The sequence below is a fragment of the Amphiura filiformis genome, chromosome 14 (genome assembly GCF_039555335.1).
Source record: "Amphiura filiformis chromosome 14, Afil_fr2py, whole genome shotgun sequence".
In the NCBI taxonomy this organism is placed as follows: domain Eukaryota; kingdom Metazoa; phylum Echinodermata; class Ophiuroidea; order Amphilepidida; family Amphiuridae; genus Amphiura; species Amphiura filiformis.
The window spans coordinates 34,463,911-34,484,161 of NC_092641.1; the positions used below are offsets into that span (position 1 = coordinate 34,463,911).

A 20,251-nucleotide genomic window follows, 5' to 3' on the forward strand; every position below is an offset into this window, starting at 1 on the left:
ACAGGTGCGTGCTGTGAATTATGCAAAACCAGTTGTTTTCCCGCGATTTGATACCGGACTTGTGGAAGAAAACTCTATAAACAATCAAATTCTAGAAACGCACCTACACACCTTCTAGAATGTACTATCGCTCGCTGTTGATGAAAGAATGAAAAACTCCCTTTCGAATAGATAGATATGAACAAGAACATAAAATTCAAGAAATTCGTATTACCTAGTCTCCACAGCAGCCAGTTTGGTTCCGCTCCCTCCACACAAACAGTCTGCCAATGATCACGAACTGATCCTTTTTGATTCGCTAACGGTTTTCTGCCGACGTCATCCAGCTTGACGTCAAACAAAGCTTTCAATTGGTCGATCGGCTAGACGGCTACTTTATTATTCATGAGCAAGTTTGACCCGCCATCTCGCCAACTGACTGAGGTCAATCAAGTTCCCGTATGTACAGCTCTCCGGCTACATTCGTGTAGCCAATCAGAAACGGTGTTATAAGTGGCAATTGGCAGACTGTTTGTGTGGAGGGAGCGTAACCAAACTGGCTGCGGAGGAGACTACGTATTACCTTACTCCGTGTTCTTGTTGAATGAAAGAACTTTTTTTTTAAATGCGAGCATGAATAAGCAAATTGCGTGGGTGCCTAACACCTGTCAATCATAGGACTAGTCCATCCCTTCTGGTAGGTTTCTATGCTAGTTATGATATTTTATACTTGGTGAAATGAAAGACATTCCATAACTTTCCGAGGAAGGTGGAAGACGCCCATGCAAGACGTTCTTCGACCGGGTTCTTCGATCGGTGGTTATTTAATATCTTGATGTACAGTTGAAACTTACCTGAGAAAGCAATTTCAAGGAAATCGCGAGAGTTAAATCAGGTACAAGTTGGTACCCCGGAAAGGACAAGCAAAGCTGTAGGTTGCCGAAATAGTTCGACATGAATAATTTCGTAATTATTGCAGCGTTGGTGTTCCTGCTGCATCAGCAGTTTGTGGCCTCACAAAGTGAGTACAAATCCTTATTTTCTATTCATTTGCCACAGGCCTCGACTTTCTCATGATATATTGAATCAATTTGTAAGGCGAAAAAGGTTCATTTTGCGGTGTGAATTTACCTCGGAGAAATTGGAAATTTAATTATTTTTGGTCCAATTATTTTGATTACAAAATCAGTAAAATAGGTTTAAAGCATTTTGTTCGAAGAATTGTGTGACATACACTTTAAATTCGCAAAAAATATTTCATTATGTATGATTATAAGAATGTCTGTTTTAATGTCATTTAAAAAAGGGGGGGGACTCATTCCCCATTGGATTTTTCGCAAGCAGTAAGACACACTATTTTTAGCCTAATACCTACATAAATGATGATTATTCATGATTATTGCCATTGTCAATATGCGGCAGTTGTTTAAGAAATTGGCCCAATTAGACTTTGAAATTCACTAGGCCTGTAAAGTTAAAGGCCCATTCAGTGATTTGGTCATCCGGATGACCGTAAAAATCACCAAAATTAACATTTTGGTGCTTTTGTCATTGTCATAGGTGTGCTAACATAGCCTGCCAGTGGTTCAGTCGAAAGCCGTGTATCAAAATAAGGTATTTACATGTATTAGCTACATGTATTTGAATGGGGCTTCAACTTCGTCAATACTGCTGTTTTCTTCGTTGTTTGCCAAAAATTTTCATTACAAAATTATTACTTAATGACAATAATTATTGAATGACATATCCTTCACTTTTAAGCAATTTATTAACAACTTAATTTTTTTTCACACTTGCGCTGGGATCACTGAATGGGACTTAAAAATTCCTGAAAGCGTCAAAAGACCACGTCATAATCGAACATTGTACAGCTAGTAGAGCATTTAAGTAGAGTGAATGAAACGCGTATATTCTGAATTTTGCATTGACTGTAAGTGATTATTTGTGTGTATATTTATTTTCATGGAATTTATGTCAAGTATATTATGTAACTTTATATAAAAATATATTAACATATATATTTATGCTTACTCCATGCCCACTCGCGAAAATTCGCGAAAATGAAACCCTCGCAAAAATAATACTCTTACAGTTATTACATAGCTATAATACAGCGGTTAGTGGTTCTTTGTAGCCCTGCGGGGCAAACTTGTTGGCTCATGATCTAAATTTCGCGTTTAGTGGCTCTTTGTAGACATGCGGGGCAAAGCTTGTTGGCTATCCAATATCGTGGTTAGTGGTTCTTTGTAGCACTGTGGGGCAAACCTGTTGGCTATCCAAATTTCGCAGTTAGTAGTTCCTGGTTCCTGATCGACAGAGCAGCTTTTTGGATCAAGAAATCATTTTTTTCTCTTCACCGAGGAAACTAGTCTTCTCTTTTATTGGACAAAATACGTGCCATACAAGTGAGCGGGTTTGCCCTCTCTGTTTATTCCAGTGGGTCATACCGCACTCCACCTGTTCTTTTCAGTAATTGACAGAATGCCTTGCAGAATTGTTTGGCAATCGTGTGATTACTTTGAAGCACTAAGTGGAATGGCCCCTAAGATCTCCTGATCTTACACCTCTGGGTTTCTTCTTGTGGGGCTATTTGAAATCAAAGGTTTACACAAGTCCTTCAGAGACATAAAATTGCACAAATTGACATCCCGAGGCAGGACGGACCAAGACGAGGTGTAAGTGCCATGTTGCTTTGATTTTAACTTTGACTTCGCGCAACTGCATTTTTACTCGGCTCACACAAATAGCCACTGAGTCCTTATTAATGGTTACACGCAAATAATTTTACAGTTGTGGGAGGAAAAAGTGTTGATTCATCAATATAGACTGGTTCTATTTTGGAAAAACCGCGTTCCTAGCGGCAAGTTTGCGTAAAAGTTTGCAACCAGCTTATTTTTGTTAATTTGGGTTTGCTGAATCTGTTGCCTTCTAAGCAATATTGTGAGACCGTGACCCTTAAAATACCCCCACCCAAATTACCCGACATGATCGTATATGGGGGGCAAAAAATAATTTTATTCCAATAACTCTTTCAAACATGTCAAATTATGCGTCTGGCCACACGGATCCTAGAAATGTATGTTTGTGTACGACCTATAGTTAGAAGTTATGGGGGCACAAAAGGTAACAGATCGACTTGCTTGTTGTGTGTGGGTCAAAAGTGAAAGTTGCTCCAATTTTCGTAAAAGTTGAGGCAAATTGTTCGCCTAGTTTAGAGGTTTCAGAAAAAGAATAGTTTGCACTATCTGCAGTAACATTGTGACGTCATAGGTCTAATTTTGCCCCCGCTCTGATTTTGATGAAACTGGTCTCAATATTTTTGTCTTGTTGCAAGAAACCAGAAAAAAGAATAGTCTCGGGTACTGCTTATACAGGTAACACAACAATTTTTCAAGGTCAAATTGATTTAATGCGACTCAATGGGTGTTGTCGATTTTGATGTGTTACTAACGTAACGAAATATACTACATAAAAAGACCAATAATTAGGGATCATTTTCAACAAAATCGGTGCATTTTTCAATTTTAGAATTTTTTTTTAGATCTATGACGTCAGGATGTTACATTTTTGCTCGTAACTCCATAACTGTACATCGTAGATAGGTCAAACTATACTTTTTCTGAATCCTTATGATTAGAGGAACACATTGCTTGTATTTTAAGCAATTTTGAACTCGATTTCTGTGTAAAGTTCAATGACCTTTTCTCACCAAATAAGGGTGCTGTTGTAGTGCCTTCATAGACTATAATAATATCAGCGCTATAAGTACTGTATCTCTGCCAATTGCAGCAAATTTTACATGATTTGTATGATTGTTACGGGAATTTATTGGACTATAAAGACAACGAGCACTGTGTGTGTTTCCGGCCATGCGTTTCGCCGCCCTTCGACGCATCGATCCGACATTTGGGATATAGACAGGTACCGGGGATGCGCTGTTGAAATGGTAGTGTCAAGGGTCATATCGGAGGTCAAAGGTCACCAAATTGGAGGTTCGAAATTTCACAATGTCCAATCAGGCTCAAACTTGGTGGGTGGAATCCTTGATACGAGGAAAATTTAAGTGCGAAATGAAATCGAGATGAACCGAGGTCAAAGGTCATCCAGGGGCTACATTTTAAACTTCGTCCGATTGGGCTTCAACTTGGTGAAAGTAATTCTTCATATCACGGGACCATGAGCAAAATCAAACCGAAGTCATCCGAGGTCAAAGATCTTATGTGGTCAAACTTTAAAGTATGCCCAATTAGGCTTATACGTAGAAAGAACCTGACGGAAATAAAATGACGGAAACATGTCAAAGAGTCAAAAGGGTCAACAGGGTTCAAACTATGTCGCTATTGTGCTGCTGGTGCTCTAACAGCTGCTGGTATCCTCACGGCTATAGGTGCACTAGTACGGCTAAAATAATGAGCGAGCAGGCGGTCTCTGTGTGTCCGGCTGTGCGTCTCGCCGCGCTTCGACACATCGATCCGATATTTCGGATATAGATCGTTATCATTCAGTAGACATGAATAACGACATTTCATTGGTTAATAGCCAAATAATATAATTCCGTATCGTTCAAGTATATACTCTCCCGACGAAATGTCTTTCCGCAGTAACAATTGTTGAATTTTTAGAAAATAATACCAACTTGGAACCTATTTATTTACTTCAATATCATCTATAATACCTTTAATCAGTTTTAATCAACTTTATGACATAAAAATATTGCTGGAAAATAACGAAAGAAACTTTCTTATGATCTCATGAAAAACCTGTACAAAATCCCTATAGGAAAGCGGCGGCGCTGTGCTTAATTAGCTAATTATGACGTCAGTTCTTGACGACCACCATAACAACAGATGACGCCCGGCACACCGACATCGCCTGGCTAATAATTATTTGGTGCAGCAGTGACATTAAAATGAATACACGGGATCGATACACGTGAATTGCTATGCACGATTTTGATATCAGACGAAAATCTTCGGATACTGAGTTAGAAAATGATGAATATCTCTCATAAATGAAGTTTTCTCAAGAAACCAGATGTGGTCTCATACACTTGAAAATACATGTTGAACAGATATTATAGTCGTTAGCGTGCGCTTTGAAAATTGGCCGTGCGCTTTGAACTCAAAATTTGACCAAGACTCTCAATTTTATATTGCGTTGGTCTTGTATGGACTACAGCGCGCAGCAGGCTATAGCGGCACTCACTCAAGTGGAGAGAGTATAACCATTGACCGCAATGTCGTATACAAGCTTGCTCACAGAGCGAGAAATCAATGACCCCGTCTATTGTCATAGCCTTAGTCAGGTCACTTCGCTAATAATATGCATCTCATAAGGTCCGAATAAAATGGTCATGGGTGGCTGTGGATTCAACCTACCATGGCGATTTCTACTATGAAGATATCGGGGCGATGTCACTGTGCCCGGGATATTTGAACTCTTTACAACATGTGATGCATAGCAAATGATCAAGGTTATGAATTATGATACTAGAGAAATAAAGGCATCCCCCGATTACAACGGATTAGTAATTGTTATGCGATTATGTTATTTGCCACGATCCAAAAGAGATAACTTCCATTCAGTTAATATCATGCAGCCACACTACAGGGATTTCCTATCTAAATAAATTTATAAATTTTGGATTTATAAAGCGCCTTTCTCCAAATCTTAGAGGACTCAAAGCGCTGTAATTTCGCTGCAATGGTGAATCATCACAATCAGATCGCATGCAACTAGGTTGCTGCCGAACGGCGCACACCTATCCGCATTTAGATTGTAACATCCACCAATTATCTGTGCAGCTCCCCAAATTCCATTGGGTGAAGGAAGTTTTTGATTTATAACCAAACAACTAATCACCGATTTTTGTGATACAGGAGGAAACCGGAGATCCCGGAAAAAACCTGCGAGAGCGAGCATGGAATCGGGATAAACCAAGTGCACACGAGTCCTTGGGCCGCGCCGGGGCTTGAACCTGGGACCTCAGTGGTGCAAAGCGAGGGAACTACCGCTGCGCTAACTCGCCCTCCCATTATAGTTTAATTTCGACTTCCAAAATTGTTTAGTTTTTACATCAGATCAGGCTCAAAATGCCAAAAAATTACCGATCACCAGAATGGTGAAGGAAAATCTAACCATGAAATTGCAAGATTATTGAATGTTAACGAGGGATCTGTTCGATATAATTTGAGAAAAAAGGAGATTCATGGCTCAATGGACAAATGCCCGAAATCTGGACGGCCGAAAAAAACAACAGCAAGATAATAATAACAACCGATCCCAAATAGCGTTTGAATCAAACATTGTTGATGATGACCAGCAGTGCAGTCGGGATAACTGCAAGTCGATCATGATCACTTTTTGATAACAACAAGGTATTGACGACATAATGAGCCTCATTAAACAGCGCCGCCACTTTTCTCAATGGAATTTTACTGTGTACCGCAAAACATACTGCAGTTACTGTCCGTTTTCCTATACACAATACACAGTGCTCTCACCATTGACGCGTGACCCCTACAAATGATGTATGTTGGGAGAATGGACACTTGCCTAGTTAACATCACTGTGTGAAAAATAACCAGCCAATATTTTATTTATTCTCCAAAACTTCTAGCAAATATATTTCTCTAACATGACCTAAAATTACAGCTAGGTTAGATGTTCAGAAATGGTCGTACTTTTGTAAAATATGAGTGAGGGCAAGGCATAGCTAGCCAACTCCCCGTGTTATTTGAATGGAGATTTGACCGAAAATATTGGTATCGGACCGCTCACTTCTGAAGGATGCCACAAAAAACCGGTAAAAGCTACATTTAAATTATTCTAAATAGGTTCTAGAAAATAAAGTTTTGTAACATGTCCTAAATTTTTAGCTAATTTAGGTGTTTGGAGAGGGTCGTACTTTTGTGTTTTAGGAAGGACATGTAAACGACAGATAACACCAAAAATATGAAGAAATTATTTCTAAACCGTGTTAAGTCAAAAATCATTATGTTGCTCATTTTCAAGAATGCTGGTTTACAAAAAGCACGACATTGTCTGATTTCGTGAACAAAGCCACACATAACATTGTTTCCTTTCGTTTCCTTTGTAATCGGTTACCCAACTGAAGCTATGAATACCAGCTTTATTGCGATATCGCACATGAAAACAGTCACTTGTGCACAACCAGAGAAGATCCGATTTAATCAGTTGAGCTGTTTCAATGAGTGTTATCTTGGTTTAATAGCTTTTAATGGGGTTAAAGCAGTATTCAGACTTTTTATTGTACGTACAATATTGTATGCAACATATCTACGTTGTTTAATCTATTGCCATTCTATTTCCAGTAATGTTTAAGTTCTAACGAATGTTTGATGACGTAAAATCGATAATATATTTCTACTAGATATTACATGTAACATATTATCGATTTTTCGTCATCAAACATTCGTTAGAACTTAAACATTACTGGAAATAGAATGGCAATAGATTAAATAACGTAGATATGTTGCATACAATATTGTACGTACAATACACGGAGTCTGAAGCTAGCTTAAGTCCTGCAAAGGTCGAGATGAATTCTACTGTAGACATGACTGCATCATGATAAGAATAATTTTTCTTTATTTATTTAATAAATGAGGGTTCCAAGTTCCTGCAATTATGACTATTATTGATTAAAGGGTTTATATTTTAGTGACAGTTAGGTTTGATACTTTTTCCATTCGTAATATCATTACAATTTAGCATTTTCTGCTGTTATAGGGGGTGCGGAAAGACCTTTCGTCGGGAGAGTATACAATAGCCGTATTATTCAGCTGTTTTCAGTGCCGGCAATCAGCGGGGTCTGCATACTCGTGGACTATTGTAACCGTGCTGATCGCGTATGCAGTAGAGATGGCAATTACGCGATACCTCGCGTCGCGGTCTAAGTTTGCGTCGCGCGTTGGCAATGGCGCGCCGTGTTAAGGCGGAAAAAATAAAGACTTGAATAACACTGTGTATTGATTGATATAGAATGGCGTGCACGCTGTTGGGCGCAATGCTTACGCTATGTATGTGTTGCGTAATGCGTGACTAGCGTATGCTTATGTGAGTCTACGCAAGCGTGAGTTGGGACTTAAGGTTTTACCGTCGTTACTAAACCTATCGACCAAATTTTTTTAAATTGACATATTTTGTACATTAATATGTGTAGATAATAAATCAGGAAAAAAAACAGGGGGTGCCGGACCTCACTTTTGAGGTACAGCCGTTTTAAAAGAGGTGTACATTTCCAAAAATCTCTGTACACTTCAATGGTAAAATCAGCAATTTGTCCAAAATATACAACCTTTTGTGTTGTATAAAAAAATTGTCGAGACAAAATTTTTTTAATTTTATATATGTTATGAAAAAGAAAAAGCTCTGCAAAATCGCGCAAAAAAAATTGGGGTACCGGACCTTGTTTTCGCGTAAATTGACCAAAATAGGTCAAAAAAGCATTTTTTCTGCGACACCATGCGTAGTTAACTGTGTAGATGGATATTTTGGTGCGTACCAACGCGCTGGTATACACGGGCGATCTGATGCCGGATCAGCGTTCGTTTACGCATATGGCCACAAAAAAGGAATTGTCTGTTTACGCTGGAAAGTTTTCACTATAAATAAAAAGTTACCTAAGATACTTCTTAGGCTAAGAAGTGTCCAATGATGTCGACTATAAAAGACTTAATGAAGCCTTAAAATTCTTAGCCCAATTCTAATTTGGTGTATTTTGGTCACAAACGGGTGTACGAAAGACTCCCATTCTGCAAAGATATTGGGCCAAAGAGTTATCAAGTTACACAGAGTGAGGAATTTTCAGCTTTATGCATCACCTTACTCGAATGACCAAAAACAGGACTATTTTATTAAACATGTTAAAGCGAAGCGTTTGACACCATGGGCGGAAGTGTTTGACTATAATACGCCTACAATTATTATAGGCATAGGCCTACTTAGCGAGGAAAACTTTTTTGAAGTAGAAAAACGTTTGGCCAATTATGATATCATAATTTAATGTATGACCCTTTTTGAAACTGAATAGTTTTGATGGTGTTGTCTATATCGCATGCATTATAAAGTCAGGCAGTGCACGTAGTAGGTCTTTACCCAATAACACAAAATGCTTAAATAAACATTTAAACTTTTAAAACATTTTTAAAATAACAATCAAAAACATTGAACACTTGCTGCAAAACATATTCTAATTTGGGACAATGTTGCCAAAATAATATATGTCTGCAATAACATTTTCACAACATGTTTTTAATTTTGTTGTAGTGTGTTTCATTATGAAACGTTCTACAAACGTAATCTTTAATATGCCTATAATATACAGTGCTTACCCAACATTTAGGCCAAAATATTATTCAAACGAATTAACCAATTTAACCAACACTCGTTTAGGCCTAATATTTAAAAAATACCCTGATTCTGTGTGGGTAGTCCAGGTTCATTATCAGTGGAAGCACGCTGGCATTTGGTTTGTACATGTTGTATTTAAGGGTTTACCGTCGTAACTAAACCATTCGATCATTTTTTTTTAAATTGACATATTTTGTACATTAATATGTGTAGATAATAAATCAGTAAAAAAAACTGGGGTGCCGGACCTCACTTTTGAGCTACAGCCGTTTTAAAAGAGGTGTACATTTCCAAAAATCTCTGTACACTTCAATGGCAAAATCAGCAATTTTCTCAAAATAAACAACCTTTTGCGTTGTAAAAAAAAATTGTATCGATCAAATTTTTTAAATTTTATATATGTTATGAAAAATAAAAAGCTCTGTAAATCGCGCCAAAAAAAATTGGGGGTACCGGGCCTTGTTTTCGCGTAAATTGACCAAAATAGGTCAAAAATGCATTTTTTCTGCGACACCATGCGTAGTTAATTGCGTACATGGATATTTTGGTGCGTACCAACGCGCTGGTATACACGCGCGATCTGATGCCGGATAAGCGTTCGTTTACGCATATGGCCACAAAAAAGGTATTGTCTGTTTACGCAGGAAAGTTTTCACTGTAAAAAAAGTTACCTAAGAAGTTACCATAATAGGAACAATTATTCTAATGATGTCGATTATTAAGATTTCATGCCTTAATATTCTTACTAATTTGGTGTATTTTGGTCCGTCATAAACGGGTGTAAGAAAGACTCCCATTCTGCAAACTGCAAAGATATTGGACCAAAGAGTTATCAAGTTAGTAAGTTACACAAAGTGAGGAATTTTCAGCTTTCACCATGTTCACCTGACTCGATCGACCAAAAAGAGGATTTATTAAACATGTTAAAGCGAAGCGTTTGACACCATGGCCGGAAGTGTTTGACTATAATAGGCCTACAATTATTATAGGCATAGGCCTACTTAGCATGCTTAGTGCCGTTTACCGAGAGGAAAACTTTTTTGGTCACAAAAACTATATAATACGGAATTATCTCGAGGTGGATTCATATCACAAAGCAGTTCAATTAAAGCAAAGTTAAACACTGGGTTGCCTTTAGCTGTAGAAAAACGTTTGGCCTATTAGGCTATGATATTATTTTTGTAAATGTATGACACATTTTTTTGAAATTGAATAGTTTTGATGGTGTTGTCTATATCGCATGCATTATGAATTCAGTGCACTTAGTAGGCCTAGGTCTTTACCCAATAACACAAAATGCTTTAAAGATTTTAAAATGTTGGATTATAAACTTGCCGTGTGGTGCGTTTCATTATGAAACGTTCTACAAACGTATAACCTTTAATAATAGGCCTATAATATACCGGTAGTGGTTACCCAACATTTAGGCCAAAATATTATTAAAACGAATTAACCAATTTATCCAACACTCGTTTAGGCCTAATGTTTAAAAAAAAAACACCTTGATTCTGTGTTTGTTGGGTAGGCCTATAACTTCATACCATTGGACTCTACTGTCGTAAGCCTACTTTAGGGGAGGGGTCCAGGTCCGTTATCAGTGGAAGCACGCTGGCAAAATTTGGTTTGTAGGCCTACATGTTATATTTAAGCGGCCACTTTTCTTGCGCTCAGGCTCAGCAAACATTGTTTTCTTTATTTTGTGGCCCTGGTTATCGCCAGTGCGCAAAAATAGCATTGGCACGCACAACACGCATCGTTCTCTGCGATGTCTGCAACGCAACGCCGAGCACGACGCGGAGTACGCACGCGTTGAAAAGAGGCGCAATAGTCGAGTCGAATCGGGTGACGACGGAAAACCCTTAATATATTAGAAGCGGCCGGTTTTTTTTTTGCGCTCAGCAAACATTGTTTTCTTTATTTTGTGGCCCTATTTATCGCCGGTGCGTAAAAATAGCATTGACACGCACAACACGCATCGTTCTCTGCGTTGTCTGCAACGCAACGCCGAGCACGACGCGGAGTACGCACGCGTTGAAAACAGGCGCAATAGTCAACTCAAATCGGGTGATGACGGTAAAACCTTAATTAACGTGCGCAGTAACAAAAGCCGAATAATTTCCGACGTTATAGTAGTGCTCGGTGTTTCCGCCTTATATATGCCGAACAAACTTTTAGTTGCAGGATTGAAAACTGTAAAAGCATGCATGGAAAAGTTTTGAATATAATAACTTGATTATTTAAGGATTGAGGTGTTATTTATTTATTTATTTATATATTTATTTATTTATTTATTTATTTATTTATTTATTTATTTATTTATTTATTTATTTATTTATTTATTTATTTATTTATTTATTTATTTATTTATTTATTTATTTATTTATTTATTTATTTATTTATTTATTTATACTAAATTCATGTCTAATGAATTATAAATTCGTTACTCCCTGTCTGTTCATGCAATACGAAATATATCACTGGTTGAGGTAGACTTCAATCAACAAATCACACGGCCAGAAATCCCAAACAGCCAATCATATTAAACATATTCAATTATTGACCAATGAAATCTTGGCCCTGCCCTGTGATTCGTTGATTTAAATCTACCGCGATACTCTTAGACGTATTGCATCTTAGACGTGAAAGGTTAGGCTCATTATCTTAGCCGTCTTTAGAAGGTATCCGTCATCCATACTGCTGGGGCAAGTCCGCCCATATGGTGGGGTAAGTTTGCCCCAAATAAAGAAAAGGGGTTAAGACTGGTCTGCTGTATAAATCAAATAAGTGTTGGCAGACTTCAAAAAATGATTTTTCTTCAAACTTTGTGCATGGATGCACCTTGGGTCATAGTCAACAGGAATGACATTGATGTCCCCTCTGCACCTTTGGTTGCCATGGCAACCGCCAAAATGTAAATTTGCCCAATTTTCAGCATTTTCAGCATTTTCACATGTAACAAAATGTAGAAATATCAGGTCAGATTTCAGGATGAAGGAAATCGTGTTCAGTACCCTTCTTTTATACAGTAAATAAGATATCCTTCCTCTCTATAAAAATCATGTAAACACAAACAAATCACTTTCAGAAGTGGGTGAAACCATTATGTAAAATAGGGGTGTGTTTCATTATTTTCGGCCATGCCAAAACTTGTGTTGGGAAAATTGATGTAACCCCAAAGTAACACTTTTCTCACAATTATCTGCTCAGAGTAAGTAGATAAGATGTTGGTCTAGTAATATCATGAAAAAAAAGTTTTGGTAATTTTCATACGTGGGAGCAGTGTTGCCAGGAAAATTGCACAATTTTCAGTTTTTAATTTAATATATTATGAAAAATAAGGGCTTTTATCCACCTAGGGGATGATGATGCATTTTTATGATATTAGTATGAAGACATTACCAACTGTAGTGCATGAGTATCAAGTATTTCTACCTAAGTGTTGCCAGAAACCTCACTTTTCTGACGTTTGAGATTTTATTTACAATGGAAAATGCTGATTTTAACAGACTACTCTCTTGTTAATTTTATGCTCTAGTATTGTTATTTGGATTAAGTGCATGGTGTGACATGATTTGCATTGGTTTCAACACCAGTGTTGCCAGTAGCGTTGCCTTTTCAGGTGCTGTTATAAAGTAATTTTCATATGTGGGAGCAGTGTTGCCAGGACAGTTGCACAATTTTCAGGTTTTTAATTTAATATATATGAAAAATAAGGGCTTTTATCCACCTAGGGGATGATGATGCATTTTTATGATATTAGTATGATGACATTACCAACTGTAGTGCATGAGTATCAAGTATTTCTGCCTAAGTGTTGCCAGAAACCTCACTTTTTTGACGTTTGAGATTTTATTTACAATGGAAAATGCTGATTTTAACAGACAACTCTCTTGTTAATTTTATGCAACACTCTAGTATTGTTATTTTGATTAAGTGCATGGTGTGACATGATTTGCATTGGTTTCTACACCAGTGTTGCCAGTAGTGTTGCCTTTTCAGGTGGTGTTATAAAGTAATTTTCATACGTGGGAGCAGTGTTGCCAGAAAAATTGCACAATTTTCAGGTTTTTAATTTTAATATATTATGAAAAATAAGGCTTTTATCCACCTAGGGGATGATGATGCATTTTTATGATATTAGTATGAAGACATTACCAACTGTAGTGCATGAGTATCAAGTATTTCTGCCTAAGTGTTGCCAGAAACCTCACATTTTTGACGTTTGAGATTTTATTTACAATGGAAAATGCTGATTTTAACAGACAACTCTCTTGTATTTTATGCAACACTCTAGTATTGTGATTTGGATTAAGTGCATGGTGTGACATGATTTGCATTGGTTTCAACACCAGTGTTGCCAGTAGCTTTGCCTTTTCAGGTGCTGTTATAAAGTAATTTTCATACGTGGGAGCAGTGTTGCCAGGAAAATTGCATAATTTTCAGTTTTTTAATTTAAAATATTATGAAAAAAAGGGCTTTTATCCACCTAGGGGATGATGATGCATTTGTATGATATAATAGTATGAAGACATTACCAACTGTAGTGCATGAGTATCAAGTATTTCTGCCTAAATGTTGCCAGAAACCTCACTTTTTTGACGTTTGAGATTTTATTTACAATGGAAAATTCTGATTTAACAGACAACTAACTATCTTGTTAGTTTTATGCAACACTCTAGTATTGTGATTTGGATTAAGTGCATGGTGTGACATGATTTGCATTGGTTTCAAAACCAGTGTTGCCAGTAGCTTTGCCTTTTCAGGTGCTGTTATAAAGAAACAGCAAAACCAGTTGCTAGTAACATTGTCTATTCAATGAAGTATAGCGTGAAGTATAGCGGGTCCTGGTCTGCTATTATTCACATGTCAATAACTGTATTGCTAGAAAACTCACTTTTGTATTATTGAGGTTAAATTTACTGTTTAAATTAAGTGTAGTATACTTTACTTTGCTCACTGTGATTTCAACACCAGTGTTGCTAGTAACCTTTTCAGTTTATTTGCGACGGCGAACCTGATGAGTTCGAATTTCAACCAGCCTAATCATGAAGCTCCCGTGGCCAAGCGGTTAAGGCGTAGGTCTCGTAACCCTGAGGTCCTGGGTTGAATTCCCAGGCGGGATCATTTTTTCTTCTTGTCTCCTTTATTATTTGCGAAGGCGAACCTGATGAATAACAATGTTTATTTATATAATTCCCGTCGATCTTGCCACTGTTTTTCCGTGTAATATTATTTTGTGAACTTGTAAAAACAAAGAGTCTGATCAAGCAAACTGTTTCAAAACTTAAGGACATATGCATATACCTCAACATCGACACCTAAACGTCCGTTTATCAAGAAAATTGAAAGCTTTGTGGAAGGTTGTTCCTGTTTAGTTACAAACAATGTTTTGAACAATTTCAAAACATGTAATGTTTGTAAGCACTATGTCTGTAAATGTCGGTTGGCAATCTTGTATCTTCCGAAATGTGAGTCATCAAATGAGATGAAAAAGGGTACTCTGCTGCATCATATCTAATGTATGAACTGCAACAGACATAGCTAACCATGTCACCTCTTTAGATTCTTCTGTAGCTTTCTCAATTGTTTCAAAATAACTGAAAATGTTACTAGCAACACAGGTGTTGAAATCACAGTGAGCAAAGTAAGGTATACTACACTTAATTTAAACAGTAAATTTAACCTCAATAATACAAAAGTGAGTTTCCTGGCAATACTGTTGTAATAATGTTAATAATAGCAGACCAGGACCCGCTATACTTCACGATTTGAAAAAATTGTGTATACTATGTATACCAGTGCTCCTTTTCTGTAAGTTTGTCAGTAAGAGTGTCATTATCCTGTAAACTGACTTGAATAGACAATGTTACTAGCAACACTGGTTTCGCTGTTTCTTTATAACAGCACCTGAAAAGGCAAAGCTACTGGCAACACTGGTGTTGAAACCAATGCAAATCATGTCACACTATGCACTTAATCCAAATCACAATACTGGAGTGTTGCATAAAATTAACAAGAGAGTTGTCTGTTAAAATCAGTATTTTCCATCATCAATATAATCTCAAACGTCAAAAAAGTGAGGTTTATGGCAACACTTAGGCAGAAATACTTGATACTCATGCACTACAGTTTTTAATGTCTTCATACTAATATCATAAAAATGCATCATCATCCCCTAGGTGGATAAAAGCCTTATTTTTCATAATATATTAAATTAAAAACCTGAAAATTGTGCAATTTTCCTGGCAACACTGCTCCCACGTATGAAAATTACTTTATAACAGCACCTGAAAAGGCAACGCTACTGGCAACACTGGTGTTGAAACCAATGCAAATCATGTCACACCATGCACTTAATCCAAATAACAATACTAGAGTGTTGCATAAAATTAACAAGAGAGTTGTCTGTTAAAATCAGCATTTTCCATTGTAAATAAAATCTCAAACATAAAAAAAGTGAGGTTTCTGGCAACACTTAGGCAGAAATACTTGATACTCATGCACTACAGTTGGTAATGTCTTCATACTAATATCATAAAAATGCATCATCATCCCCTAGGTGGATAAAAGTCCTTATTTTTCATAATATATTAAATTAAAAAACTGAAAATTGTGCAATTGTCCTGGCAACACTGCTCCCACGTATGAAATTTACCAAAACTTTTTTTTCATGATATTACTAGACCAACATCTTATCTACCTACTCTGAACAGATAATTGTGAGAAAAGTGTTACTTTGGGGGTTACATCAATTTTCCCAACACAAGTTTTGGCATTGCGAAAATAATGAAAAACACCCCTATTTTACATAATAGTTTCACCCATTTCTGAAAATGATTTGTTTGTGTTTACATGATTTTTATAGAGAGGAAGGATGTTTTATTCACTGTATAAAAGAAGGGTACTGAACATTATTTCCTTCATCCTGAAATCTGACCTGATATTTCTACATTTTGCTACATGGGAAAATACTGAAAATGCTGAAAATTGGGCAAATTTACATTTTCGCTGTTGCCATGGCAACCAAGGGTTTAGAGGCGATGTGACTGTCACTCCTGTAGACTCTGACCCAAGGTGCATCCACACACAAAGTATTAAGAAAAATCATTTTTTGAAGTCTGCCAACATTTTTTGAAAATATCTGATTTTTACTGCATAGTGTTCTTAAAATCTCCGGAGTTACTAAATTACAATTGCAATTGCCTAACTGCAATTGGTTGTATTGAGCTGCTGCTAACTAGAATTGCGCTATATCTGCAATATGTAGTTTGATTGGGTTTAAGTTTATTGATTGAAAAAATCTGTGGGTGCTGGTGATTATTTTGGTACCAAAATCTCAAAATGGTCAAAAAGTGAGTTAAGGCTTTCTGGTTCTGAACCTTCGATGTATAGGCCTATATATGTTCAAGGTAAATAAAATTTAATTTTATCGTCAACACTGGATAGAAATATCAGTCAAAAGTTAATAAATTAATGGAGTCACACGGTGATTCCGCATTACTACAGTTTCTTTTAATCGTATACATAACGCGAATAATAAAATGACAATAGAGACTTTGCGAAATGAGGTTTGAAACCACAAACTATAACGTCTAGAGGATTATAGAGGATAATGTATTCAAAACCACTCTGCCATTAAAGCCGCTTGAAGTAAAAGTTAACGCGAGAATCTATAGTGTGCTGTAAATTATGATGAAAATACGTCATAATTAAGAACAATAGTTTGCATATTTCCTCATAGACTACATAATTACCACTTATGTATTATCTAGTTAATAGACCGATTTATTGGAAATCTAATTTGGTTTGGGTAAAAAACATGCTACATGTTGCTGAAAATTACTGATTGAATTAGATCAAAATAATTTTTGTTCCAAACGTCACACTTGATATATACTTTTGTGTGTGCTCATGACGTATATACACCAAATCAGTTTGCGGAACCAAGTTTTGGCTTAACTTCAACGCCAAGGGGATTACGTTCCCGTAAAAATGGCCTGATTTTACGGGACCTAGCAGTGTACTAAACTTCTGCGAATTGCAGCTACGCTACTGTGAACATTTTTTTACAACTTTGCGTGTCTTATAATTACACCTAATATAACCAAAGATACTTGTACTGTTCAGGTATTTTATTTAATTATTTATTTTTAATTATTTTATTTTATTCATTTTAATAGGCCTACCTTGTGTACCCAATTCAGCAGAATGCTGATATAACACGTGCCACGTACTACACCCCTGGCCAATTTTGTGCTTATTTTTGCATTTTTCTCAAAAATTATAGCGCATTGGTGACAAGTAAGATATGTATTTTATAGGGGCAAGGACTACAACTACTGCACTGAAAAATCAGCAACTCAAGGCAAGTAGTTATTGATTTATTGATCAAATATTGGGTTTCCCTCATTTTTGACAGTAACTCCACAACTGTTGTCTGTGCTGAAATAAAATTTACAATGCAGTAGTTGTAGTCCTTGCCCCTATAATATACATATCTTACTTGTCCCCAATGCGCTATAATCTTTAAGAAAAATGCAAAAATAGGCACAAATTTGGGCAGGGGTGTAGTACCCCCTTAAACACACTCATCAAACACAAGTTATACATTGGGGCATATATAGATATTGTATGTCAACCAAATTATTTATTATTAAAAGAGTAGGCCTATTATTACAAACAAATGAGCCTTCTAGACGTCACTATCCGGCTGTCTTGCACATGTCGTGATAAAAAACCGGTTGACGGAATTACTACTTTCTTATAATTAGTCTTTTAATATTGGAACTGCATATAGCAATATCTACATAGGGGGTCTACTTCTTCAGTAATGGAAATATAAAAAGCTAACGTTTACTGGAATAATTGAGCTTTTATTATAATAATCCGGGATAATAATATAGGCCTATCACAAGAATATTTAATTGAAACATGTTTAGAAGTATAATATTAGCGTATAGCTCATAACATAGGCCTAATTCCCATTGTATTGGTCATCGCCTAGAGATGTAATCCATGTTTATTCAAACTAAGCGCCTATTGTATTGAAGTGTTACCAACAAAGCACTTCAGCAAACAAAAGTGAGAAATTAGTTGCAGTCGCTTTTACATACCCTTCTTTTGATCACCCATTGATACACTTCCCCTAGTTTAAACAACGAGACGCTGTTGGTACAGAAACCAATCTGACGTTCGCGTTGAAGTGAATTTGAACAAGAAATGCAATCGATATTTTTGAAGTTGCCGTTAAAGTTACAGTAAAGTTTCAAACTTCATTTCGCAAAGTCTCTAATATAAAATACGATACGTTTGTCTTTTCTTTTGCGATAGTATGTTCTTCTTCAAGGCCCTGTGAGAATGGAGGCACTTGTAGTGGGGGGACATGTACATGTCCGCCAAGGATCACAGGCCCATTTTGTAACAGAATAGGTAAGTACACTTTTCCAGAACATGACCTCTTGACCCCTCTTGAACTAATCATGGTCCTAGGACACACCACTCTTCGTCATACATAAATTCTCCCAGCCACATTTCCCTAACATAATGTGAAATTAAAAAAAAAAGGAAATTTAGTTCGGCAGAGGTGGGGCTCGAACCCACGCTGCACTGCGCCGCTATCATCATGTATACAGTATCGACATATTACCAGCGCCTTTACCACTCGACCACCTGACTTGTTGGTGCCATTTTGAAAATTTGAACATATAGGCCTAATCGCAACTTCATTACTTCAACATACCACGTGACAAGCAAAGACAGAAAACGTACCATAATCTGGAAATGTATCTGCTTAAGGGATGGGTATGAACGTTTGGACAGTATTTATTGTGGGACATTAGAGCACATCAGACATATCGAATTACATTCTGAATACGAAGAATGTCCTTCTGATATCAAATAATTTTGATTTATAAATCTGATGATTTATACTTAAAGTGTATGTAGGTGGGATGAAAAGCCGACGATCAATTGAAAATTTTGACATTTCGTATTGAAGATATGGACTTTTTTCCTAAAACACCAACAAACAATAGGTCTTTTGGGGAAAAAATCCATATCTTCAATATGAAAGGTCAAAATTTTCAATTGATCGTCGGCTTTTCCTCCCAGCTAGATACACTTTAAGAATATATCATTACATTTATAAAATTTACTTCGAGGACTGTTATATCTCAAAAATGTGAAAAATATCAAATTTGATTAATTTGTCATAAAATTTGTATTATATTGTAAATTTCATAAAATGAACATTATTTGATATCAGAAAGACATTCTTCGTATTCAGAATGCAATTCGATATGTCTGATGTGCTCTCATGTCCCACAAAAATACTGTCGAAACGCTCAAAACGCTCATTCCAGTTCCCTTAAATCTATTATAATATTACTTCTTATTTCAAGATACCTGTTCTCCAAATCCATGTATGAATGGAGGCAATTGTGCGACGAGAGGAAACCAACCCATCTGTTCTTGCATAAATGGTTACTCAGGAATAGTATGCCAAACAGCTCGGACTGGTAAGCTACTGTGTATGAATATTTCAAGGATTATTTTGACATTCTTGATGGTAAAGGGGCATTCATTTATATACTCTTATAAGATATCCAAAACGTACCAAAATGTTGGTTCTGACATACCTGGATCTGATGGCCCTGATTTTTCAAGTGCAGTGGTTAAGAGCAGGTAGTATAAAATGGGACCCTTCCTTACGAAGGGAAAAATACAATGTCATTAAAATGCTCAGGCACGTAGCAATGTTCGCGCGTTTTTTTTCCGATAATGTTCAACAGTGTCTAACTCTTGAGTTTACCAGAGTAGACAATGAAGACATACATTTTTAAATTTTCGCCGTCCCGATTTAACTTTTTAAAATGCACAGTCCGTCACAGCACAGATC

The 20,251-nt window shown here is 36.7% G+C and overlaps 1 protein-coding gene across 1 annotated transcript in view; it reads left to right on the forward strand.

Annotated features, from left to right (window-relative positions):
* Positions 1 to 696: 696 nt before the first annotated feature.
* LOC140170013 (uncharacterized) overlaps positions 697 to 20,251 on the forward strand; it is a 44,223-nt gene continuing 24,668 nt past the window's right edge. Inside the window, exons 1-3 of the mRNA XM_072193325.1 lie at positions 697 to 1,000; positions 18,685 to 18,783; positions 19,755 to 19,871. Of these exons, the coding sequence (XP_072049426.1) occupies positions 934 to 1,000; positions 18,685 to 18,783; positions 19,755 to 19,871 (283 nt within the window). The 5' untranslated portion in view covers positions 697 to 933. The remainder of the gene's footprint in view (positions 1,001 to 18,684; positions 18,784 to 19,754; positions 19,872 to 20,251) is intronic.